This window comes from Mirounga angustirostris, unplaced genomic scaffold, assembly GCF_029215605.1.
Source record: "Mirounga angustirostris isolate CCGP_5_RB_7025 unplaced genomic scaffold, mMirAng1.0.hap1 SCAF_11, whole genome shotgun sequence".
Lineage (NCBI taxonomy): Eukaryota > Metazoa > Chordata > Mammalia > Carnivora > Phocidae > Mirounga > Mirounga angustirostris.
The window spans coordinates 5,670,962-5,697,929 of record NW_026991719.1 but is presented as its reverse complement, the minus strand read 5'-3'; the positions used below and the strand labels follow the sequence as shown (position 1 = coordinate 5,697,929).

Below are 26,968 nucleotides of genomic sequence, written 5' to 3'. Positions count from 1 at the left end.
CTTGTGCACAGGCAGGGAGGAAGGGCAGAGGTAGAGGGAAAAGCAGACTCCCTGCTCAGGAGCCTGATGCAGGACTCGATCCCAGGACCCTGAGATCATGACCTGAGCCGAAGGTACATGCTTAACTGACTGAGCCACCCAGGCACCTCGGGAGACAAATTTTTAAGTGACTTCATTGCTGTTAGAAAAATGGTGTTCTTTTACAATTGTTATATTGGCAAAAAACTGTGCATTGGTTTTAACATGCTTGGGAGAGGTGGACACCAGGAAACTTGGGACAAGCTTGTGTAGGTCTTGGAAGAGCTCAAGTTTTTAAAATTAAAATAACTAAAAAATGAATTGTTCACATGCAGCATTAAAGAATATACAATCTAAAATATTCTTACAAGAAATAGATTGGTTTTTCATGAAAAATAAAGGGACAATATGAACTCTTTTTTTTTTTTTTGGAGAAGGAGAGAGAGAATCTTTTTTTTTTTTTTTAAAGATTTTATTTATTCATCTGAGACACAGAGATACAGAGAGAGAGAGAGCATGAGCAGGGGGAGAAATAGAGAGAGAGGGAGAAGCAGGTTCCCCGCTGAGCCGGAGCCCGATATGGGGCTCGATCCCAGGACCCTGGGATCATGACCTGAGCTGAAGGCAGATGCTTAACCATCTGAACCACCCAGGTGTCCTGGGAGAGAGAGAATCTTAAGCAGGCTCCATCTTCAGTGTGGAGCCTGATGTGGGACCTGATCTCACAATGCTGTGATCATGACCTGACCCAAAATCAACAGTCACTCAACCGAAAGAGCCACCCAGGTGGCCCTATGGACTCTTTTTTCCCCATCAAATTCTATAGCAGTTCTTCCTGCTGCCCCAGCTTTATTGAGATATGATTCACAACCTTGTATAACTTTAAGTTGTATGATGTGGGTATTTGATACACGTATATGTTGGGAAATGTTTACCACAATAAGGCAGGTCTTTTCCAAGTTTAGTAAGCATCAGAATTTCTTGGAGAATTTGCTAACGGAGATTCCTGGGCCCCGTTCCCAGAGATTCTGACTCTAGGTGTAGGGGCAGGCCATGAGCTTGCATTTCTGATAAACTGCAAGGTGTTCATACTATCAGTCATTGATCACACTGTGAGCAGCATTGCTATGACAGATGGGCAGTTGACACATGGAGAGTAGAGAGTCTTAGAGTTTAAACTGTGTTATTTTAAAACAGAGGGGGTGGTGACTACCAAGTGGAGTGGAAAACAGTATCGGTATATAGATGTGTGTGTGTGTGTGTGTGTGTGTATCTTGAATATGGATATATATGTCCATATATATATATGTATGTGGATATATGAATATATATATATATCCTGAATTCTAGAGTATACTTATCTGGAATTTAACTGAGAACTTTGATCCTAATTGGGAAATTTATCAATAATGAAATAAAAATCATGGAGATAAAATAATGTATGACCTGACGGAGTCAGGGGTAAGCCGATGTTTAGAGAACTGACATTTAACTATATGGGACTCTTCATTTTTACTAATTAAAACTTGCATTAAGACATAAAATTGAGAATCAGATCTCTATTCATATGAATGTAACGTTTTAGTTTCAACCATGAAGACTGGCTGTGATCTCTTATTTATTACTGTATGTTGTATATAGTATACATAGTATTCTATATTGTATAAGGTACTGTATTTTATGGAGTATATATAGTTCTGTGGTATACATATATGTGTGTATATTTCTGTGGTTTAGTGGCAATAGTATAAATAATGTACTTAGTACACATATAGTATATATAGCATATATTTTATATATTATACTAATATATTATTATATTAGTATTATATATAGTATATATAGCATTATATTTTATATATTATACTAATACTATATATATAGTAATAAACTATTATACATGTATATATACTTTATTCAACATTATTCTTATTACATATATAAATATATGTAATATATGTATACATATATGTATATGTACTATTCATTATTATTTCTATTAACATTATTATTATGATTGTTATTGGATAATGGAGCCTAGTTATCATCTTTGATTTGTTAATATATATGGTAATACATTTTAAACCTATATTTAGACTTTACTCTGAAACTCTCATATCAGTTTATTCAATATATTTAGGTTGATTCAATATATTCTAATATTTGGTAAGCATGTTAAGGTGTATTTAGTATATTTTACTAGAGTAATTAAAGTGGATGCATGTTAATGCTGTTAGATCCATTGGGCTAAAGACATTAGTTAACAATTATATGTTATATATAGATATTTAATACAGTGCAGCTTCACCCGATCACCCGATAGGAGACTATATAGACAGTAGTCGTATGTTGCCAATTGTAAAGCAAGTTCATGTTAAAGTTTCTGAAAAAAACAAAATTCACCGATGACAACAACCTTTAGGAAACATTCCTTTTTTTTTTTTTTTTTTAAGATTTTATTTTTAAGTCATCTCTACACCCAACGTGGGGCTCGAACTCACAACCCCGAGATCAAGAGCTGAGTGCTCCACCAACCCAGCCAGCCAGGCGCCCCCAGAAAACATTTCTTACTGAATACAAGTATCTCTCATCTAAACGGTTCTGCCCGATGGTGAATCGCACTACATTTCCTACATGCCCCCTCTAGACTGCGCAACTTTTCTTTTCCAGCTGTGTTGAAATAGACATCTTTTAAAGTTCTGTCCTGTCGTGATGCTCTCGCTCAGATGCCCGTTATACACCATTCAAGTGATGCACTGAGTAGCGGGCTTTCCCAAACTGACGAGCAGAAGCAGGCGTGGAAAAGTGAGGAGTGCAGGTGATTTCCCTTTGGCCCTGCTTCTCATCCGTTTCTTTCTTTCCTTTCACTGTTACTGCCCCCAGTGTCTGGAGCCCTGCAAGGAGTCCTGGGACCCAAGGAAGCAGCAGTGCCAGAGCGTCTGTGAGGTAAGGCCGCCCCGCCCCGCGTGCCCAGAGGTGCCCAGGACGCGGCGTCAGCCTGATGGTGCTCCGCGCGGATCACTGGCGGGAAGGGCCCCTGCATTCTGCTGCGGGTTGGGGAGTTCGGTTGACTGCAGGGAGGGGTGTCTGTGTGTGTGTGTGTGTGTGTGTTGTGAATTCATGTAAAAGGGAGAAACATTATTGAGCTTTCTTAAAACCTAGCTACCCGCCGCTTCCATTATTGGAATCCATCTTATTACATAGGCTTAGAGACGAGAACCTTTTCCAAGGTAGAAGCTACTGCTGTCCTTCTACTTCCCAGCACGGCTGTTGTACCAGTAATTGTCAGCACAATGTTGACGTTCTCATGCTGTTTGGGAGAAGCCAGCCGTTTTATCAGTAGCGGGGTTCTCGACATTTTCGTCTCATCGTTCACCCTCTGGGCCCCCATATCCCGGGCAGGACGCTTGCCTGCCCGCCTTGAACCGGGTGCGAGGCTCTTACTTGGCCGGTGGTTTCAGGTAGAGAATAAAGGGTGTTATTGTCCCGGACACCTGCTGTCTAAAACCCTCAGTCGTGCTGCAGAGGGGAAGAGCCACTTTCCTGGACCATCTCCTCCAGAGCGAGTCGGGGGTCCAGGCTCTGACGCAGCCTGGGATCTGCTCGGGTGCAGCCGGGAGGATGTGGAGCCGGCCTGCCTGCTGACTGCTGGCCTCTCAAAGAAAGGAGAGTGGGATGGTCCACGAGGGCCGGTGGGGAACAGCGGTCGAAGAGTCCACTGTAGCAATCAAAGCACCTCCGTTGAGGGTTGTGGGGAGCGGACCAGAAGGGAGGCCCTGTGGCACCGGACTGAAACGATGGTCCGGGGCTTCTCTGAAGGGAACTGGAGACTGACAGCAACCCTTCCAAGCTCCTGCCCACAGACCCTCCCCATATGCGTGGAGATAAACAAAGGCATACAGTAAGTGCATAAGAGTTACGTTGGGAAGGCACGGAGGACCAGGAAGTTGGAGCTCATCAGGTCCGATGGCTCCCCCACTCTAGGTAGAAAGACCCAGCCTAAAGCAAAAGCCCCGAGCCTCACACCTCTTCCCTGCATCCGAGTGCTGCTTTGGCTCGACTTCCCTGGACGGTGATGGGGGATCATAGTGTTGTTGGGCTCTTGTAGAAAAGTATTCAGTTTGGCTTTAGCAGAGTGCAGTGGAGGAAATGTTTCTCAGCACAGACATGATCGATATGTGATTTTCCCTATCTCACTTTTACTTTGCTTTGGAAGTGGGACTCAGCATTTTGTGACGGGCTGCTGGAATATGGGTGATTCGCAAACTCTTACATAGTGATGTAAGTTGCTGGAAGCGCTTCGGACCTGAGGATTTCTGTCACTGAAGTCTTTGGAAGCATTTTGTAATTGTGAACATGAAAATGCCTTAAATAATACACAGGACTGGCAGATAGTCGAAGTCATTTAGCCCAGTTACTCTGCAAGGACACTCACCCCTAAGCTAACGATTGAGTGTTAACTCCCAAAGAAGAACCTTCCTACGTCTTTGTATCCAGCCCTTTTCTGGGTGTGGCGGGGGGGGGGTGATACAGAGGAGCATCAATCATGGTTTCTGTCCTCCCTCAAGGGAGCTGGCATATTATCCATCCATTTTCCCCAAAACATTTTTTGGCTTCTTCAGGGATTCCATCCAAACTTTTCCAGAAAACATATGGTGACCTGGCATTCAGTTTAATATATCTTTATATTAGTTATCTCTTGCTGCCTAACAGATGACCCCCAAGCTTAGTGGCTTAAAACAACACACATTTATTATCTCACAGTTTCTGTGGGTCAGGAGTTTGGACATGACTTAAATGCATTCTTTGCTTCAGCGTCCCACGATGCCGTAATCAGGGTGTTGGCTGGGCTTGCTTTCTCGTCTGGGGGCTCAGCTGCTTCTGCTGACAATCTGCCTCCGAGCTCATTGCAGTTAGTTGTTGGCAGAACTCATTTCCTTACGGTTATAGGACTGAGGTCCCATTCTCTCGATGGCTGCTGGAAGTTGCCTGCACTTCCTCACCACGTGGCCCCCCAGGCCGGTCACGAGATGGATATTCACTTTTTCAAGGCCAGCAGGAGAGTCTTGATCTGCAGTCTGCTGAGAGCAAGTCTCTATAATGCAACATATTCTCAGGTGTAACGCCTCTTCCCCTTTGCCATATTCTACTGGTTAGTGAGTCACAGGTCCCGCCCAACACACACGGACACACACACACGCACGCACTCATGTGCGCAAAGAGGGTGATGACATCAGGGGACGTTGTGACTCAGTGCAGCTCACTGTAAGGTGGGTCTGCTAAAAAGCAAATAAAAAGAGGTGGGTCAGGCCCCTGAGGCATTGAACAGAGCAGAGTCATCAGAAATACAACAGAACTGATGAGTTGATGCAGTGTCTTGTATGTTCTACAACTTGCCCTCCTACTCATAGTTTGCATTCTATGCTGTACACAAACCATGTATCCATGTAAGTTAAAATACGCTGTTGTGGGATCTTGTGGAACGAGACGTACCGTGTTGTTTGCATCATAAACACACGATCCCTTAATATCAGTGACGCTGGGTTGATGTTGTGACATCTGATCCCTGAGAAGGAAGATGTCATTGAAGGTCATCTGAAGTCTCTGTCCCTGGAAATTCCAAATGTGATAGCACACTTGTACAATACCCCCTTCTCTCTGAAACAACTGTGAGGTCTTCTGAACCAAATCCAGTTGATCAAAATGGGACTCATGTACCACTGTGATGCCTGCTGTGGTGGGAGGGGTGAATTGAAACTGGAAAGGCAGGACAAGTGGCGGCCAGGTCACGTGAGCCCTTCGTGGGCAGACCTCAGCCCAGGGGTCCCACCGCTCGAGCCCGCTGTTCCACTTTAGTTCTTTTCAGCATTCTTCATCTCGGTGTCTTGTTTCTGTCTGTGTTGCGGTGATGTCTGCCTGTGACGTTGACGAAGACCGAATCCTGCAAGACTGATCCCCATTTCAGCATTTTGGAGGCTGATCCTTCATTGAGGCAGCCCTAAGACAATCCTGTTCTTCCTCTCCCTTATCACGTGACTTGCAACGAGCGCCTACAAGACCCCTGTTTCCATGAACCTATGAAGCTTTCCCTTTGTGAACATTTACAGCCACAAGGACTCTTGAGTTTATTGTCCTCCAAGTGGAACAGCTAGACTGTTAGATAGGTTTGGCCCCGTGTGTTGATTCGCAAGATGCTCTGAGCTTTAGGGCATGGTTTGCCTCCCATTTTTATAAGTAAAGTGTAGGAATACGGCCACACCAGTTTGGCTGCATACTGTCGGAGGGAGCTTCGGGGCTATAGCAGGAGAGCTGAGTACCTGTGATGGATCCTGAGGTCCGTGAAGCTGAGACTGCTGACCACATGGCCCTTTACAGAAGAAGTTTTCAAACTCCTGCCCGAGGAAAAACAACAGTCCTCATCCTGTCACAAAACCTGCCTGACCCTTCAGAATGTTGTTACTTCCTGATCTGTGTGACCAGCACCTGCTTCTGAACACAGCTTTATTGTTCCTGGTGTTTTAGTCATTAAAATCAATTTTCCTCCATGGAAGAGGTTTTTGGAGGCATGTTCATAATCACATACCTAGAATTGGTTCGTGGCTGCCTCACACATTGATCTCTTTAACTTCTCATTTGATTATTTATACAGTTCTGCTTTTGCTCCTTTCAAACTGCTGTCAGAGTTAACGATGTTGTTCCTTAAGTGGAAAAGTTAAACGTGTAAGAGCAGGAACCTTGCAGGATTCCTTCTATGGATCACATGGGACAGTTTTTCCCGTGTCAGTTTTTGGAGCATGTTGGGTCATGACAGATACATAGACAGGTCATACTTTATTGTTTTAGTTTATTATTTAAACATTATCTCCATCTTATTATTTTTTTGAAGATTTAAAAATCATAGTAAACCATTTTTCTTCCTGATCATAAAATGCACATTTCTTCACGTTTAAATGTTCCTTTCTTACAATTGTAAGCATCTAAATTATCAAGGAAAAGATTCTTTTTCTTTCTTAATGGTATAAGATCATTGTGTGTACTACAATTGCTGTTGTCTTAGTTTTGATGAAACGTGATACATGGTAGTTTGAGTGACCTTCTTGCTGGAGGACACACCTCTCATCTTTAATAATGATATTTCTTTTTTTTTTAAGATTTTATTTATTTGAGAGAGAGAATGAGATAGAGAGAGAGCATGAGAGGGAGGAGGGTCAGAGGGAGAAGCAGACTCCCCGCCGAGCAGGGAGCCCGATGCGGGACTCGATCCCGGGACTCCAGGATCATGACCTGAGCCGAAGGCAGTCGCTTAACCAACTGAGCCACCCAGGCGCCCAATAATGATATTTCTGATTTCACAATATCCCCACCCTAGTAGGTACTCACTGGGATGTCCACACTGGCAATGTGAAGTGTACGTTAGGGTCGTGGAGAAGCTGAGACCCCATCTGGGTCAGGGATCCACTAATGAGACAGGTACCCAGGACTTACAGGAAAGCTGTTCTTGGACCAGCCTGGATTCTGAGAGAGCCAGTTCTTGCCATTGTGAACATAGGAAGAGGAAGAAGATTTTTCACTCAACTGCAGATAGGATTACTGACTCATTTCTTTGTGTTTTTTGCTTTTCACAATGTTTTCCAAGCTTACTGTATTGGATTTTCACAACCATTCTTAGAAGTTAAGCCTGAATTTTACTCGGTGAACTGAATGGGCTACAAGACTGACACACCAAGAGGAAATGGTTCTATCTGCCCAAGAGTCCATGTTTAATAGGTAGATGAAGAAGATCTGGAATCCAGGTGGTGGTCCATCTCTTTTCCACTGTATGCTGCCCCAGGCTCCCCCTCCTAACTCTGCTCTGTGTCCCAGTACAGAATGGAGGATGAAGTTGTACTCCGCGCCGCAGGAAATGAATCAGAGCCTGTTTCTAACGTAACGTTGTTGGCCGACCGTCTGCGCTTCGACACCCTTGAACAAGAAGGGAGTTTTGATCATGCAAAATCCTAGTTAATTAAGGGCACTTGAAGGAATTGAAGGAACAACAAAGCTCCTTACTACTTTGGGTGCCCTGGGCCATGGAATGTTCCGGCGGTCCTGAAAACACACGTCAGAAACTAAAGCTGTTAGGATTTATCACGCTCTTACAGGGGCTTTCTTGCACTCAAACTTGCTAACCTTCCAGTGCTCTAAAACCCAGTTAGTCTTACCATCCAGGGCATGCAGCAAATGCATGCGTTGAGAAGTGGAAGCTGCATCTTCTTGTGCCTGGGACATTTGTAAAAGGGTTAAATGTACGGAAATAAGTGGACGAGTGCTGAACAAGAAAATGATGTCATATGCCCAGGTGTGTGTGTCAGGGGTGGGGGTGGGGGAAACACAAGAATCAGCACAAGTGTGTTGGAGGGTGTCAAGGTGGACTTTGTGGAAGGTTTCTTCTGAAAGCTTCACTTGCCATGCTGAAATCCCGTGAGTGGCCAGCAGTTACTGTGACACGGGGTGGAGGCTGGGGTGACCGGCACAGAGCACCTTTTCAAAAAATGCTAGTTTTTAGTATTATACATAGTAAACTTTTATTTTTAGATATGGTAAGCCTTTACCTTTTACATTTCGTAACGCATAAAAGTGTTCCTTGTATTTCTGGATTGCGGCCTTTGGGCGGTGGTGGAAAGTGCAGACTCTGTCCCGGTTTCCCTTTCAATTTAGGGGATAGTGGGAGTCATGGAATGGAAACATTTCAAGGAATGCTTATGAAGTTTTACAGTTGTTGTGAGATTTCCTTTACCTGTCATCTTATAAAGGAAGTTATCCTCATTATATCAAATTTTATAGCCCTGGAAAATGAGAAAGTCAAGCATATTCAGTGACTTTTTAGGGTTGTTCAGTAAATTATTGGCTAGATGAGCCAATATTTTTTCTATCCCATTAGCTTTATTTTGCTAATTTTCATCACTGTGTCTTCAAGTTCCCCTCAAGTGATCTTTTTCTTTCTCCATGGAATGTAGGCTTTTTCCCCTTATTTTTTTGAAATAGACTCCATTTTCATTGAATTTTTATATGATGCTGGGGGAATACAGAATTATATGAGATTCAATTAGAGGACACTTGATGAGTTTTGAAAGTTAATAAAAAGCTGAGATTGGAGATTATTCTGAATGACTTAAAGACCTATCTTGTCGGAAAAGAGGGACAGAGCAGGTAGAAGGAGTTAAGGGAATATGCTGGAAATTGTAAGAGCATCAAATTTAGGTAAAATAGGAAAGATGCATATATAGCACTTAACCAGTGTCTGAACGTGGGAAACATTGAGTGAATATTAGCCATTTTTACTCTCCAGGGGAGGGCAAGGTTAACACTTTTGAATTCTGTGATAGGTCAGTGAGGTACAGATTGAAGAGGAATTTGTTGTGAGGAGGTGACTGGAAATCGGTCAGAGGGTTTCCGTGGAGGAGGAGGAGTCAATCTCTACCACTCTGGGTTGTCGAATAGAAAGTATGGCAGGAAATGCAGACCGAATACACACAACTGTTTGTGTATGTTTAGGTTCCTTCTCTAAGACCGTGTGTGTGGGAGAAGGGGAGAGAGGGGCTGTGGCCAGGGGCTCGGAGTCTGAGGGCGTGATTTTCGTGTACCTTTCCTTTGGGAAGACTTGACCACGTTCACGTGCTCGCGGAAATGAGTCTTGCGAGGGGTGTGAAGTTGGAGACGCATGGGTCAGAAGCCCAGAGTTCTGGAGCATGAAACCAGGGATGAGTCACGTGAAGACCCACTCACACCTGCAGATGCCTAGTCCAGCATCCAGGATGGCCCAGACTCTGCTGTGCACACGGATCACCTGGGCATCTTGTAGAAGAAGGTGCGTGCTGTGGGCACCCAGAGCCTGCCTTTCCAACAGGCAGTGCTGAGGCCAAGGGACCAGGGGCTGCCCTAGCATAGCGAGACTGTGGACCTCCCTCTACGGTGTCAGGGTTCCCTGTCAAGTGCTCACTGGGACTTGCCTGCTAATTCTGTGCAGTCTTTTGTGTTTCCTTCTGTGATGTTCTGTAAAGAGAAAAGATGCAATTGCTGGTAAGGATTGAAAATAAACAGATGGAAATGGTGTTTAAAAGGAAAACCCCTACTTTTTTAATCACTCAAATTGCAGAATTTTAATTGTTGGTTTGTCTCCATCCCCACATGGAAGGTATTTCACTACGTATAGAATTCTAGGTTAACATTTTTTTAAATTACTAGTTTAAAAATCTCTATTTTCTTCTGTCTTGTATGTTTTCAGAAAAATCACTGACATTCTCATTTTCTTGTTGTGTATAAAGTGTCTTTTTATTTCCCTGTCTGCTTTGAAGATTTTCTTTCTATATCTGGTTTTGAGCAATATAATTATGGTAAATCTTGCCTGGGTAGCCTTTATAGGTCTTCTGCTTGGGGTCATGGAGATGCTTCTAATTCTAATTGTAATTGGGCTTACAGTTTTAATCAAATTTTTTACATATCAGCCAATATCCATTTCCTTCCTTCCTCCCTTCCTTCCTTCTTTCCTTCCTTCCTTCCTTCCTTCCTTCCTTCCTTCCTTCCTTCCTTCCTTCCTTCCTTCCTTCCTCCCTCCCTCCCTCCCTCCCTTCCTTCCTTCCTTCCTTCCTCCCTTCCTTCCTCTTTTTGAGAGAGAGACTGTGTGTGATCGGGGGTGGGGGAGCAGAGAGAGGGGGAGAGAGCACCTCAAGCAGGCTTCACGCCCAGCACAGAGCCAAAATCAAGAGTTGGATGCTTAACTGACTGAGCCACCTAGATGCCCCTGCATATGAACCAGTATTTTTTTCTATCCCACTCTCTGTTTCCTGTCCTTCTGGGACTCTAATTATACATGATAGACTTTGGTATTTTGACCTGAGTCACTGAGTCTCTGATCATGTTTTTTCTTCATTTTTCCCCCTCTCTGCTTTATTTTGCTGATTTTCATCACTGTGTCTTCAAGTTCCCCTCAAGTGATCTTTTTCTTTTATAGTGTGTAACATTTTTAAGATGCCATCAGGCACAGTTTTCATTTCTTCACGTTTACTTCTGGAGGTTCCATGCAGGTCTTTCTGTGTCTTTCTTCCACATATCTGGAAAGAGAGTACATATTTATAATGACTTCTAAAATGTCCTTTTCTGCTAACTCCATCACCTCTATCATGTCTGGTTTTGTTTCTTTAGATTTCTTTTTTCTCTTTTTCCTTTTGGACTTGTGACTGGAATCTGAAGGGAGAGGATGTGGTCTTGTGGAACTGAGCCCTTCCCTGTGGGATCTGAAGCTGTCTGCAGGTAGATCGTGTCAGAATTGAGTTGAATTGAAGGATACCCAGCTGGTGTGGGGAACTGCCCTACCAGCACTGAAACTGGGGGTGTAGACCTTTTCAGTTTGTAAGAAGGTAAAGTGTGTATCTTTTCTAAAGTGTGATTCGACTCATACCTTGGATGGGTGTGATGGTTTTGCAGAGTTGGCCAGTGTTTGCAAAATTCTTTGAGATGGAAGCCTTTTAGAAACTTAAAAATATAAGTCAAAGAATAAACAACTACATTTCACAGCTTCAGAATTTGTTTTTGTTTGTTTTTTTCATTTTAAGGAGGCTCTGTGCCCAACGTGGGGCTTGAACTCATGACCCTGAGATCAGGAGTTTCATGTTCTACCAACTGAGCCAGCTGGGCACTCCTAGAATTTGTTCCTCTTTAGGAAAAATTATTTATACGGGGATTTCAGGCAATCCATAATTAACCTATAGTATTTTCCATTGTTCTTTGTAGGATTTCTAGAACTATGTTTAAAAATTCTGATACTCATATAGTAGTTGACACTAACTTTAACTTTTTCATGTGCCAAAATCTGTGCTAATTTTTTACATACTTAATACTTAGGGTAATAGTGCACAACAATCATAATTATTCCCCTTTTATATTTGAAAATACTGAGACTTGTAGAATTAATTTTGCCTCCAAATCTTATAGCTCCTACCAGACTGATGTATTTGCTATTCCTTCTTTCTAGAATAGTCCTCTGTCCTTCATATCATGTAACTCATTCTAAATATTGATGGCTTATCTTTTTTAAGAGCTTTCTCTTTGTCTAATCCTTTTCAAAGGTTTATTTACTATTGCTTTTTTTAATTGAAGTATGGTTGACACAGTGTTACATTCGTTGCAGGAGTATACCGTAGTGATTCAGCTTCTGTGTACTTTAGGCTGTGCTCCCCTCGAGTGTAGCTAGCTCCCATCTGTCAGCATACAACATTATTATAATACCACGGACTATATTCCCTATGTTGTATCTTTTACCCCCGTGACTGTTCATTCCATTAGTCTAATCCTTCGTTGACCTCATGTGCACTTCCATTACTTATTTCAATACAAATTAAAGTATTTAATGACTTACTTGCTTGCTACTAAACATATAAACTGTAAGCATAGCAGAGCATAATTTTCATACTTTCTTTTGCTCATCATTCGGTGCCTAGCACCTAGAATAGCAGTGTGGCTTATGAATTAGTATCTGAATCCTTCCATGGGCTGATGTATTTCATAGGCATGCCTGGTAATTCCAGGTAACAAAGTACAGGCAGAAGGGGAGAGAAGGAACTGATAGTTTAACTGGAGGGCCCTCACTGTCCCTGACTCTCTAGGAGTTTTTGAATTTCTGGAATCATACATGTGCCTAGTGATCTTCCAGAGATCTTACAGCAAGATTCTGGAGTGTTGCTCCCAGTGGAAGATCTGACCATTGATATTCCCATATAAGGTGGCACACTTGACTTCAAAACAAATAGAAAAGCAGGGCAAGGAAGAGGAAATTGAGATCAACATAAGTAAAGATGACTGTAATTTGACAAAAGGGACATGTCCTCATTGGAAGGGACTTCCCTAATATGCATGTTTCTGATTTTCTCCCTATTTTATATTATTCATGGCCAAGGTGTATAATTTGCCTGGAACCAAATTAATTGTAATCCCATCTAATAATTCAGTGTGTATAGTTGAGTTTCCAGGCAAATTATAATTGCATTTTCAAGAATAAATTAGAAACTTCTGAATTGAGAATGCTTTTTCCTATTTCATGCGTACTTAGTATTTATGTTCCTTCTTTGAAAGATACAACTGCAAGTTTTGATTGTTTCTTTTAACACTATAACATTTTTATTATTTTATAGAAATTATATATGCACACTGAACACTTAGTATAACAACTACACAGGAGAGGAAGACCAAACCATTACTCCAAATTCTACCATCCAGAACGGTAGAATTTCCTGTGCAAGAGAGTTACCCTAGGAAACCTAAGACTGCTCTCTTTAGAAATTCCTAATTAAAAAGTTGGCCCTTGGCCAGCGTGTGGGAACGTAGATTTGGGGAGGGTTCCCATCATCCCCTAACTGATAAGAGGTGCTCCCTGTTCTTAAACTATTAGTACAAGCCATGTGGTTTGTGATGGACACCTGTTTCCTCCTGGGAGTCTGGATTTGGGGGACGTGCTAGCCAGCAGGTGCTTTTGTGACCAGCCTCAGTAAAAACTCTGGACGCGGAGTCTCTCTTGAACTTCTCTGGTGATAGCACTTCCCATGTGTTGTCACAAGTCCTGGCTGGAGGCACCGAGCTCATCTTGTTCGATGGCCCCATGAAAGGACTCCTGGAAGCTAGTCCCTGGTTCTCTCCGGACCTCACCCCGTGCACATTTTCCCCGTTCCTGATTGTGCTGTGGCAAATCAGAGCCCACGGTATGCCTCTATGCTGAGTCCTGAGAGTTCCCCCGGTGAGTTAGCAAACCTGGTGGTGGTCTTGGGGACCCCGATACATTACCCTTAAGCAGACACCGTACCTGGCATCTCTGTGCATGCTGGCTTTTAATAATGCTTGAAGTTTAACATTATTGGAGTATAACAGAAGAAACAGAAACCCCCCAAGTTTCAGGGAGAAAAAGATTATGAAAACTATTATGAGATCGAAAGCATATTTTAAAAATTTTATATTTGCTTTATTATTTACTGATGCCCTAAAGTTAAGTTCAACGTAAGTTACTTGTATGTTCCTCATAGCACTCCTACCCACCAATTTTTCTGGCATTATTATCTCCTAATTTTTAGTTTTAGTATATCAAATATTCTTCCTTGGCCATAATTCCTACTTTATTCAATTTTAGTTTTATGTTTATGTGGATGATAAAATGATTGAGTCTTTTATGCTAATTTCTTTATACCGGGCTTCCAAATTCGATCATATCTTTGGGTGCCTGGCTGACTCCGTCGGTGAAGCACGGGACTCTTGATCTTAGGGTTGTGAGTTCAAGGCTCACGTTGCGTGTAGAGATGACTTAAAAATAAAATCTTTAAAAAAAGTTTGGTCATATCTTAGTTTGTTTTTTAAAAAGGAGTGCATAGATTTGAGAACCATTCACAACAGACTTTGCCTACCATTATACATGAAGTCCAAATTGGATTGCACAAACTTTTCCTCACATAACATATGAGAATATGCATTATTTTCTTTGGCTGTTGAGTGTTGTACTAGCCCATTTATTCTTGCTTCCTGCTTATCTGTAGGATGGCTGAATTTGGCATTGCCGTTGTTTAGCAAGAAAGACTCATGGGTGCTATATTCTATGAGTTTTTTCTGTCTTTGAGAATGTTTCTGTCACATATGCATTTGAATAACAGCTGATTTTTTATATATGTAAATATATGATTTTTATACATGTATAAAACTATACACATATATATATGTAGTTTACTTATTGTTATACAGCCACTGCTGGATTGGCTTCACGCATTAAATTTTGTAGAGAAATCGATTTGGAGGAAACCCCATTTTCTCCATCATAATCCACCTGCTGTTTCTACCTGGATGCCTGAAAAATTATATTTTTATCCTTGAAGGTCAATAGCACAAGCTGTATTTCGGTGTTCTTGTTTTATCCATATTCCTGGATAAAATTCTGCCCTTTTGATTTATGTATATATAATTTACATATATATGTGTATGTATATATATGTGTGTGTATATATGTGTGTGTGTGTGTGTGTGTGTGTATATATATATATATATATATATATATATATGGTTTCCATATGTGCATGTATTTAAGAACCTATCTGCAATGTGTTCCCTCTGTTCCTGGATATTTCAAGAGTGACAAGCCCCCATGTGATGATAATAGGAACACAAGTTCAGAGCCATGGGCTTAGCTCTCTTCTTAGTTTACCCCGAGATACGGTGTGGTCTTTAGAAAGCCATTCGCTGTGATACTGGCCCACACGCTTACTTGTTTCGTGATTTGGATAAATTATAATCTCCCTGAGCTTCTGTTTCCTCATTTGTAAAATGGAAATAATACTGGCTAGGGGGATTGGGGAAGAATAAGTGAGATGAGCAAGCAGAGCATCTGATGGAGGGATTCTGTATTCAAGGTTGCATGTGCTTTGTGGCTGGAGCAGGAAAAAAACCACCCAAGGCCCTGGCTTTTTGCAAAAGCTGCTCTCTTGGATGCATGATACGGTTCTGTGGAACTGAATTAAATGCCAAGTGCAATGTTCTCTACATGTCTGAGGCCTCATATATATATGTATGATTTCTAATGTATGAAGACAATTTACGAACTTAATGTTTTCATGTTCATCATTCCATGGTTACTGCACAAACTATTTTATTGCATGGTACCTTGCAATTTATACCAAACAAAACAAAGATAATGGTATCTTTCACAAAAGCGTCCAAGAACTATTATAACCTACTATTTATTGTAAGGATTTCACTTTATTTTTATCATTTGCCAGGCAAGTTGAGATTAGCATATTGCCCAGATATGGCACTAAGAAACACATTTTAGTTTTTAACCTAAGGCATGGGATGTAGGAGAGATTTGTAAGAATTAACTAATATATAATATCCCATAAAATATGAAGGATTTTTCACTTGCTCCCATGTACCCCAGAGTACTTTCATTTACTCTAGTACTTTGCTTTATCCAACCCTTCTTTGGGAGCATGATGACATGCATGAGATACTGACTACTCTAGGAAAATGCATGATCTTTGAAGAGCATTCCGTTCTTAGTTTTGCATAGCGTAAGAGCAGAAAAAAAAACAATGAACAGAAATGAATGAGCATGGTAACCACGACCTTTCCAAATCTTAAATTGGAGACAGTGACCTGGCAAAAGATTGCCGTTTGTGTGATCTGTGCAATGATTCATATGAATAGTTTTATAGAGGAGTTGTAGTTACGTTAATTTTACAATGAACAATTTGCCTTAACAGCTTGATATAATTTTATGAAGAAGTACAACGTTTAGCACATCCATTTGTGTTACCACAAATGTTCTCATCTACCATGAAGTCGATGGGCATCATACTCCTAATGATTTGGATAACTCGCACCTTTCCTACATTTTTCATACCCTTCTTGACAAGTCTACCAGTAATTAACTAGTAATATCACAAGAAATAGTAGGTGCTGATTGGTTAGACGTGTCTTAACTGACACTGAATGACTTTTGTTCACAGGACGTACAACTGGCCATTAGTAGACCAATTTACACACTTTCTTTAGATCTAGAGTATTAACATTCACACATCATTTTCACTGACTTGCACTCATTTGGGTCCTGATTCCATTCGACTAGTACATTCTCAATAATTTATATTTAAAGGCATAGTGAGAGACCTGCATACAGCTACCATGTATTCTCCAATGTATATTCAGACGATTAATAGTTTTTCAGCCTAATCCAAGATAATGATCCAAGATAATTGATAGAGAGGATCAACATTTGCCTTCAATAGACATAAACAATGGAACAGTTAAGGAGAAGTCTTCTGTAAGGCTGCTGTACCAAATCCATGTACTTGTAAGATGATCCTCAAAACTTAGACGTTTTCTTCCTTATAATTGCCAGCAGGGCAACATGCCCGCGTGCAGATATCCGTGCTGACATTGGCAGCAGTGCGTTGGAAACTTGTGGATGGTCACCGTGGAGACGGCAGGGCCAAATTTCTGCCTTTGGATCTTAAAGCATTTTTGTCCGAATAACAGAAGAATTTGGAAATGTTAAACAGTAAACTTGTAGCATGGGAAAAGAAAAGAGACACCAATTACTCCAGTCTTATTGAGCACCCATTGTGGGCCAACTCTGCATAATAGCACTTAGTCCTTTGTGTGCACCATCTCATGTAATATTCATAACGCTGTTGGTACTATTTCAGGCTCATGGACCAGTCTAGAAAGCTCTGGTGCAAAGATGAACGTTTTCTGTTCCCACATTTGTTTCCATGGTTCTCAAAACAATCACACGCAAAAAAAAAAAAAAAAAAAAAAAAAATCGCCATTTTCGAATCCATACCAAAAAGGAGAAATATTGAATAAACGTGCAGAACACCTCTCACATCAACTGGAAAATCTGAATTATCATGCTAATTATGATCATTCTTACGTTCATTAGGAACAGATGTTTCTGATCTGGGTCGGCCGCTGTTTTTGTTTACTTGTTTTTAATTCTGCCCCATTAGCTCCATCAGTAAATTAATAAGATGAGGAGATACCATCTCTGTGTTCCTGTCCCTCACGGTTCAAGGGTGTGGTGGGTGGCACACAGATCATGAGAATCACATGAGCAGGCAGCCCCTACTTTGTTATCTGAATCTTGCGTCCTACCCTCTGTTCACATGGGAAGCTTGAATGGAGCTGATTTGATTATACCATGGCGCAAACTAAGTCACGGTGATTTCCTAGCGAGCAAGCAGTAAACACTTGACGGATTTAATAAAACTATTTCTCCTTGGAAATTTCAGCCCCTGTGGGCCAAGTGATTTGGGTGACTAAGTACTTGCAGCGTGCTGTAATATATACATTTTGTTGAAAGAGGAAGACTAGCAAACGCTCCATTGTACTTGTTATAGCTCCCTTCACATACTTCTTTGATTCCAAAGTTAGGGTTGGACCTAAACTTAGAGATTCAAAAGTCAACGAGGTAAGACACATCCAGCGGCTCACAGAAAAATGAACCGTGAAACCGAGTCAGGGAGAAAAGCCTAAAGAATGGACGCTTTCGATGTTACAGCATTTAAAAAAAATTAACTAGCTACAAATGTGTGGTACTTCGATCCCGAAACCATGGCCTTCCTTGTGAGTTTTATCTGGAAAGTTCTTAGATTGAGACACTCTCCTGACTGAGAGGGAATAATTTATTTGACGTCCGCGATTGTCACTTAAACTTTGGGGTTGTACTTTTCCTAGCTGGTGTTTTCAGTTTTCCACCTTTTGTTAGACGGTCTGTTAGGAAGCACCAGTGTCTGAAACGGCACTGGATACACACGTTTCTCTCTCTGACGCACATTTTTGTTTAATTGTGATAGAATACACATGATGTAGCATTTACCATCATAATTCATGTAGAGATTTTTAATTTTTATTTTTTAAGATTTATTTATTTGAGGGCGCCTGGGTGGCTCAGTTGGTTAAGCGACTGCCTTCGGCTCAGGTCGTGATCCTGGAGTCCCGGGATCGAGTCCCGCATCGGGCTCCCTGCTCGGCGGGGAGTCTGCTTCTCCCTCTGACCCCCCTCCCTCTCATGCTCTCTGTCTCTCATTCTCTCTCTTGCAAATAAATAAATAAATAATCTTAAAAAAAAAAGATTTATTTATTTTAGAGAGAACGAGCACATGAGCAGGGGGAGGGGCCGAGGGAGAGGGAGAGAGAATCTTCAAGCAGACTCCAAGCTGAGCACAGAGTCCGACTCGGGGCTCAATCCCAGGACCCTGAGATCATGACCTGAGCTGAAGCGAAGAGTCGGACGCTTAACTGACTGAGCCGCCCGGGCGCCCCCATAGGCAGATTTAATGCAACACCATTTGGGAAACGAAGCAGGAGAAGCACAGTAGAACAATTTGCGTTGGTGGTGGAGTTATCCAGAGTCCCTGGGAGAGGTCCTTGTGCTGAAGTTACCATGTTTGGGCTTTTCAGTGAGATTTCTGGTCCCCATCAGCGTGCAGAGTAACAAGCCTGTAATTAACCGTCTTTTTGGAAACGAGGTAGAGACCTTCCTTTTTGTCCTCCCCACTCCTTAAACCAGGGACTTGGATGATGGTGAGATTTTTTTTCTTTTCTTTTCTTTTCTTTTTTTTTTAAGATTTTATTTATTTGACAGAGCAAGAGAGCACAAGCTGGGGGAACAGAAAAGGGTGAGGGAGAAGCAGGCTCCCTGCCAAGCAGGGAGCCCAGCACGGGACTCGATCCAGGACCCTGGGATCATGACCTGAGCCGAAGGCAGACGCCTAACCGTCTGAGCCACCCGGGTGCCCCTTTTTTCTTTCCTTTTTAACCCCGTGTTAACACACCTCTCCCATTGTGTGAGATACTCTCTGGCCAGTAGCCCTCACTCTTCACTAACGTCCTCTGGCCGGGCTCCCTGGGGATCAGCGATCCGACTGGAGGCTCAGAGTCCATCGGTGGGAAGGCGCAGGCCGCGGGCTGGCAGGCTTTACCAGGTGTCAGCGGATGGTGGAGAGCCACGGGCAGCCGTGCGGCAGCAGGTGTTGCCGGGTGTCATGCAGGTGTACCCCAGGTGGGACTGGTGCTCGCAGTCATGAGTGCCTGGGGCTCACCCATGTACTGGCTTGTGGCCCCCGATCCTCACGTTTCACCCCTGGTCTGTGCTCGCCTGCGCTGCCATACGGATTTCTTCCATCCTGACTCGGATTTGACATCCCACAGTAAACACCTACCCTCCTTGACCATCTCCTCCGTCCACCATGGAGAAAGCGCGGGCTTCACCGGGGTGCCAGACGCCGCTGTTTGTACAGCTCTGGGTGGACTGGGTTGTCACGGCCAACCGAGCGCAGCCTCACGCGAGGTCCGACTCCGTGCACACGGCGGGGCGGGGGGGGGGTGGGCGTCCAAGGCGGGCGTCCGCGCACCCCCTCCAGGGGTCACTCAGCATGCCAGTCTCGGGGCCCTGGCCTCGGGTAGGCCTTTGGCATTGCCCGCGTCCCGCCGGGGAGGAGGAGGAGGAGGGTTTGGGAGTGCCGGACCCCCTGCCTGGAAACCTGCTTTAGTGGGGACAGGGCACCCTACATAGAGGGGAGAAACCCTACATACTGGGATTTTTACCTGGCTGGACGGTTGTGCTGCGGTGAACACGGGCTTGGAGGGCCTGGCTTAGGATTAGGGTAGCAATCTTGGCAAGCAGCTGTCAAGGCAAAAGGAGGGGTACGCTCAAAGTTAGGATGCCAGCGATCGCCTTGTCGGCCATCGTCCGTCAGCAAAAGGAGGGCCGCCGCGGGAGGTCATTCCTCTGTGCGTCCCTGGTGGTGGGGCTGCTTTTAGGGACCCTCAGCAGCTCCCCACTTGAGCGGCCGAAAGAAGCCCTTATCCTCCGATTGCTTCTCACCTTGGAGCGATAACCAAATGCTGTCCTGAACCATTTTTCCGAAGGAGAAAGACGCACTTGGTAACTGGTTCTTTGCATGCCTCACGCTTTTTCCATAATGCGAGTCTCTCAATAAATCCGGGAATACCTGTTGTCGCTAGTGTGTGATTGATTCTGGGCTCCACGGAAATGCCATCAGCCAGAGGCTGTTCAGAACCTAGCTGTGTCACACAGGTAACACGGATTCACATTCTTCCATCTCATCGTTTATTGATAACTCCATATTGATAAGAGGTCCCATGTGCACATTAGCTCTAGAAGCTGGAAAGTATTAAAATAGGTTCAGTGAACTGAGGCTTAGACTCCTTTTTCATAAGCTTTCAGCCAGTGTTACTGCAGTGAGAATTACCAAGTTTCTGCAGGGCCACAGTTAAGACCACTGTGGTTGCCATTTACCACGCAAACCGGAATGACTCCGTAGAGAATGAAAATCTGTGTATGTGTAGAGTAGTCCAGAAGGGGCCCTCAAATTGCACTGAGGTGCTTTATGAACATTATCAATTATCGGACAACTGCATTTCACTGAGAACGGAATACCTTGTGAACCTGCGTACGTATGATTGGTGTATATCTGTTGCATGCAGTACAAAGTTATAACTCATGGGTCCGAGTCCTTTCAGAAATAAGCGTAAAATATTACTTCTTTAGGGGGAAAAGAAAACAAATCCATTTATTTTGTAAGACATGCCGGGAAATTTTGACCAAGTAAGAATTTTTACCTTCCTTTCTTTTTTTTTTTATTTGAGAGAGAGAGAATGAGTGACAGAGAGCATGAGAGGGAGGAGGGTCAGAGGGAGAAGCAGACTCCCTGCCGAGCAGGGAGCCCGATGCGGGACTCGATTCCGGGACTCCAGGATCATGACCTGAGCCGAAGGCAGCCGCTTAACCAACTGAGCCACCCAGGCGCCCTACCTTCCTTTCTGATATCTTGGAAATCAGGCGTCCTGTGTCTTTAATAAGAGAAGTTTTCTTTTCAGGGCTCCTGGCTGGCTCAGTCCTTACAGCATGTGACTCTCGATGTTGGGGGTGTAAGTTTGAGCCCCACGTTGAGTGTCGAGATTGCTTAAAAAGATAAAATTGTTAAAAAAGAGAATTTTTCGTATTCTGTCTTCAGCCTCTGTTCCCCAAGAAGAACTACGAATGCTTGACTAGCTGTGAGTTCCTCAAGTACATCCTGTCGGTGAAGCAGGGGGACTGCCCGGCTCCTGAGAAAGCCAGCGGATTTGCCGCCGCCTGCGTAGAAGGTTGTGAAGCTGACAATGAGTGCTCTGGGGTGAAGAAGTGTTGTTCGAACGGATGTGGACACACCTGCCAGGTGCCCAAGACGCTGTACAAAGGTAAGGCGCAGAGGCCGTGTGAACAGAAATTCACCAGCTCATGGCGGGGAGTGGTGTACGCGCGGGGAAGGGTGTCAGTCAAAGAAGGCATCCTTGCAAGAGAAGAAAAACGGTAAGAAACGCACTTTGTGCCACAGAGACACGTCTGGAACTATTCCTGGGCCATACAGATCAGCCGTGACGAACTCCTTCTGCGGCAGAGCAGATCATTCTTATTAAATGTACCGTGTAGGAAGGAAACATCACGTCAGGAACTTCCTTGTGCTTTTGTCCACGAAGAGTCAATCAATTAAGCGGCGCTGGGGACATGGGAGCAAATCGATTTAAATCCCTGGAAAATAGGCTGGGGAGGGGGCACCCTTGAAAAACGCGTAACAAATACACGGGTGTCGTGGTTTTCCTATTGGCATAATCCAAGAACAGAAGTGTCATTGTGCGGACTTTCAATATTTTGATTGGTGTCTTGAGAACCCAGATGGAGGAATAGCTCTCTTGCAAAGATGGGGGTTCAGTTTACCAAACAACTTAGCAGACGTAGGACTTTACATTCATAGGCAGTTTCTAGAGTCCTTAACTCCTTGATCCTAAGCGTTAACTTGCCTCTTCCCGTAATTGTGACCCCCTTCTTTTATGCCAAACTGATTCTGTTGTATTATGCCCAGTTTGGGATACCCTCAGAGTATCCTAGGAGACAAAATTTTGCTGCTTTTTAGGGTCTCCTATGAAGAATCAAGAAGAATTCATCACTAGGCATTCTTCACTGCAAGTCGAAAGAGTAATCTCTCTGTCCCTCCTGCTCTCGTTCACTCACACCAAATATATATGATTTCCAAATATAGGTCAGTTGTTTTTAAACCGCATAAAACGGTATTGCTGGGAAGGCCGGTGTTGAAGTGCTGGCTAAATTGTTGTCAGAAGTCTGGTCTCACTCTCACAACGGCCCTCATCTCCCAGATCTCACGTCCCTGCCCCTTGCCTCTGGCACACTCCCTTGGAATTACTCTCGCCTCCAATCTGTGTCATCCATCCCGTTTTCCTTGTTTTTGCATAAGACCCTGGGAAACCTGGCGTAAATATTACGTCTCAAATTCGAAATAATCACTGCTTTCCCCTTCTTACCAGGTGATGTTTCTTTAATGCATTTAAAGTTTTATCGTGTTCATGCCTCTCACTATAAACTACATAAAATCACTTTTGCAAAACCCAACACCATTTAATTTTTCTAAAGTCTATTATTAGGAAGCCTTTTCTGTTATTATAGATCATTTACTATTTAAGTATTAGCATTTACCGTAAAAATAGGATGCTTTTAGAATGATTGTTGAAAAGCCATTTGTAAAACCCTTAGTGTTTTAAAGTGGGGTATTTGAAAGAGGCAATGTAAATTAAAAGATGCTTTTTATTTTAAAAGCATTGAAGAGTCAGTATGAATTTCAAATATGTGTGGTTCACGAGGAATAAGGGAAATATTCTACAAAGGGCCAGCATAAATGATTAATTATTAAAAGAGACTTGCCATTTAAACCTACGCTTAACTAAATATGATGGAATTTTTTTTTTAAGTCCTGAAGTTCCTCTTCTATAAAGTAGCTCTTAACTTGGGTTTTTTTGCGGAGACGGGTCAGTCATGGAGAACTAACTAGAAATAGAATAAACAGACTCTTGACCTGATGATGACTTTTGCCTGGTGAGCTTAGGATAATAATACTGTTATTTTGAAAATATACATGGGTACAGGTAGGTATCTCGCCCTTGCTCTGTCGAGCAGTCCCTGAAGGAAGGCTGGTTTCCACGTCCGGGTGGGGGTGGGGGGTGCCTGACGGCCCCACCGAGTGGGCGTGTGTGAGCCACAGGGGTCCCCCACAGCTGCTGGGATGCTCTGTGCCACAGTCCGAGCTGCTGAGCCCCCTGAAGCATCTCAGCACGTTCCTGCCCGGGACTCCCCGTGCGTGCTCACTCTCAGAAGAGGATGGTGGTGCTGACAGCCCGTGTGTCTCAGGGAGACGGTCCTTGGCCTTGCAGGGACAAACACACCCAGCCAGCCGGTCTGCACACGAATCACCCGCGGCAGTCCGTCGAGTAGCAGCCATCCCCGTCCTACTCGCCTGCACGTTGCCTTCTTACTGCCCCGAGCCAAGCACGGGAGATCAGCTTGCCCTCCTGTCTCTGCTCTTGCTAGGCCTGTGTGCCATCTTGTCCCTTAGAAGGGGCGCCCCATCACGGGTTGGGATGGGCTGGTCCTGCTTCCAGGCCACAAGGGCTGAAGCTGAGGTCGCAAGCCATTGCTCAGGTGGTCTGATTGTTGGTAGCGGGAATACGTGTGACCCTGGCTCCCAGCTGGGCCAGCTGTCCTCTTAGTTCCATTTTGAGTCTATCCAACTATCATACTGGACCCTAAATCATGGTATTAGTATAGTTTAGGTCAATCAAAAGATGTATCTGTCAAATATTTTACTCTCATAAAACCACTGACGTGTCCGTACTTAGGGTACACCAGCCCCTTCCAGGTCCGGGACGTCCTTATCCAGGTAGTCATACACACAGCGCCCATTTGCGCACAAATAATTATCTCAACTTTTGCAATAAATTGATACGTTCCAGCCTCTATCCTATTTTTTCTTTGATTGCTTATAGGGTTAGTTAAAAAAATTTTTAAACAGAAAATTTTAAAATACAGAGACACAATGCTTGTGTTTGGCCTCCTGTGTTTGTGGTAGGGAAGATGGCGGACATACTTGATGTGATAGCTTCTAAAACTATAGATGCTGCAAAGTTGAGCTTTTTTTAAAGATTTATTTATTTGAGAGCGAGAGAAAGGAGAACGAGAGGAGAGAGTGGAAGGGGGGGCAGAGGGAGAGAGGGGGAGGGAGGGGCAGAGGCAGAGAGTGGGAGGGAGGGGCAGAGGGAGAGAGACTTACAAGTAGACTCCATGCTGAGCACAGAGCCTGACACGGGGCTTGATCTCACAACCCTGAGATCATGACCTGAGCTGAAATCAAGAGTTGGACACCTAACCGACTGAGCCACCCAGGCGCCCCAAACTTGAGCTTTTAAAAACTATGCATATTTTGAAAAGATGTTCAACGGAATGCATTCTATTTGAGCATTTAATTTGGTTTATGCTGTGAGAATTACCCTTAGGTGATGCCTCTGAGTAAGTTAACCTTGCTCGGTGTTCGAGTTTAAAACAAAGGAAAGCAACACAGAGTTTCACTTTGCCCTCCAAATAAAATTGTTAGCAGCTTCCTGCAAGACGTGCAAGTGTTAAGGGGGGCAAATGGCACCCGAGCTGCCGGTTCCCTGCAACGCAAGCCGTAGCATCGTTGCGGAAAGTTTGAGAGGCTGATTCTCCACAGGTGTACAGCATGAAACGATTGCATATCCGGACACTTGTTTTCCCTTTGATGCTCCCCCTGGCCTATTTGAAGGCCGATTTACGGCAGAGTTCAACTCTCCTTCCTCCCAAAGATGATATGTTATTTTACCGCCCAAACTTCGGCTTCTCTTGACCCCCGCTATGGCATTTGGTTAGGGTAGGGCAGGAGAAAAGCTGCGGTTGTTTTCCACATGTACAGACTGAGATTAATCTGTGGCTCTCCATCCTCTCTCTTTTCCCCGTGCATAAACTAAAGTGAATCACACATCAGTTTGTTTCCAAACAAATTGGAAGATCTGATGATGGTGTGGACTTAATATTTCTATGAATTGCTTCATATTTGAAATATTGAAACTTCAGGTCTTTAGACATGGACTAATCCCACTATTCACAAATCAGTTTTTTAGCATTTTGAATACAGTGAGTCAGTACCTTACTAGTATATGAACACAATTTCCATGGGTACTGATGACCTCTAGGAGAGATACCAACTGATGGTTAATTATTGACTCATTGGAACACTATGTCTAGCTACATTTGCATAGCATTTAGACTCCTGACGGAAACGTTTTTACAGGAATAATCAAATGTCATGATTTGCTACTGCTGATTCTGATCATTGAGTTTTCTATCATTATGTTTTCCCATTGTTTTTAAATCATTGAGTTTCACCACAATACTTGTGATGCTTTAAAAACAATGCACCGATATTATCACATATTGTGGGATGATCACATTTTTGACAGAATAGTGTGGATTTCAGATGACTCGTTTGTTCAAAAATAATTGAAAGAAGAAAAAGTCTAGTCATTTCCATAATAAAGAACACACCGAGGAGACATGCATTCTGCACATCTGGTTACACAACTAGGGTGCTGGGTGAGCTCCCAAGCACTGCGCAGAAGGCCTGGCAGTGGGGGCTTGGGGTCCCGGGGGCTGGGGGGCCAAGCCCCATCTGCACACAATTACAGCCGAGTGCTGGAGTTACTTCCAATCAAGGGAGCCAGCTGACCCTAATGCAAAGCAGATGGACCATTTCTCAACATGCAAAGGGTAAGATTGTTGTACATAATAATCGACGAGATTGTTAAATGAAGAAATGCAAACTGACATGGCTCTGATGGTCATTATGTTCGATTAAGGCTCTAGGTAGTTGAAGGATACTCAAGATTAAAACCTTGCAGCAAGGGGATTCAGATGCTTGCTTTGCTGCTGATGAGTTCAGGTTGCTTCAGCGGCTGGAGTATTTACTGGAGGTGCATTTACGCTAGAGGATTATGCATAGGACAGCCAAGGAGAAACTTGCACTGGAAATCTCAGAGAACGGGCTTTATGAGTTTAAAGCACTAAGCTGCCATCTTCTCTTTACGGTGCACTAAGAAACCACGTGAATCACAAAATGTTCTCAGAGGCCACCCTCTCTTCACACACCCCCTCAGTAGAAAGTGTGTCTAGGACCCGCCTGGAATGCAAACCGGATATGAACCAATCATTTTGTCGAGCTTTGGTAGCTTTTTTTTCTTGACCTAAGTCTTTAGAGAGCTAGTTCTGGATTAAAACTCATCAACACACTTTGGGATTTCCATCCTATCAGGAATTGTCAGGAATTGGTCTTTTTTTTTTTAAACTGGGAAAGTTCTGTCAGTGCAATAAAACTATTCATTCCATCTTGTAAACTTACTGATAGAGTTTTATTGTATTATTATTTAGTATTTGCTTTTTAAAAAATGTAAGGGTAAGTGAATACCTGTGTTAAGTTTTCTCCTTTCCCTAAGGTGAGTGCCCTCCAGCAGAGAGGGGTCGGCC

At 43.4% G+C, this 26,968-nt stretch overlaps 1 protein-coding gene and 1 non-coding gene across 6 annotated transcripts in view; one reads left to right on the top strand and one right to left on the bottom strand.

Annotated features, from left to right (window-relative positions):
- The window catches only part of ANOS1 (anosmin 1), a 187,377-nt gene that overhangs the window by 97,972 nt on the left and 62,437 nt on the right, over positions 1-26,968 (top strand). For all 5 annotated transcript variants that reach the window (XR_010406022.1, XR_010406021.1, XM_064573704.1 and 2 more), the window contains exons 3-4: positions 2,902-2,964; positions 21,564-21,786. Coding sequence is in view for 3 of the 5 variants with exons in the window: in XM_064573704.1 (XP_064429774.1) it covers positions 2,902-2,964; positions 21,564-21,786 (286 nt within the window). In the remaining 2 variants the exon portion in view is untranslated. The remainder of the gene's footprint in view (positions 1-2,901; positions 2,965-21,563; positions 21,787-26,968) is intronic.
- TRNAR-CCU (transfer RNA arginine (anticodon CCU)) lies at positions 11,619-11,691 on the bottom strand. The gene has a single exon. It is a non-coding gene; the product is annotated as a tRNA-Arg (tRNA).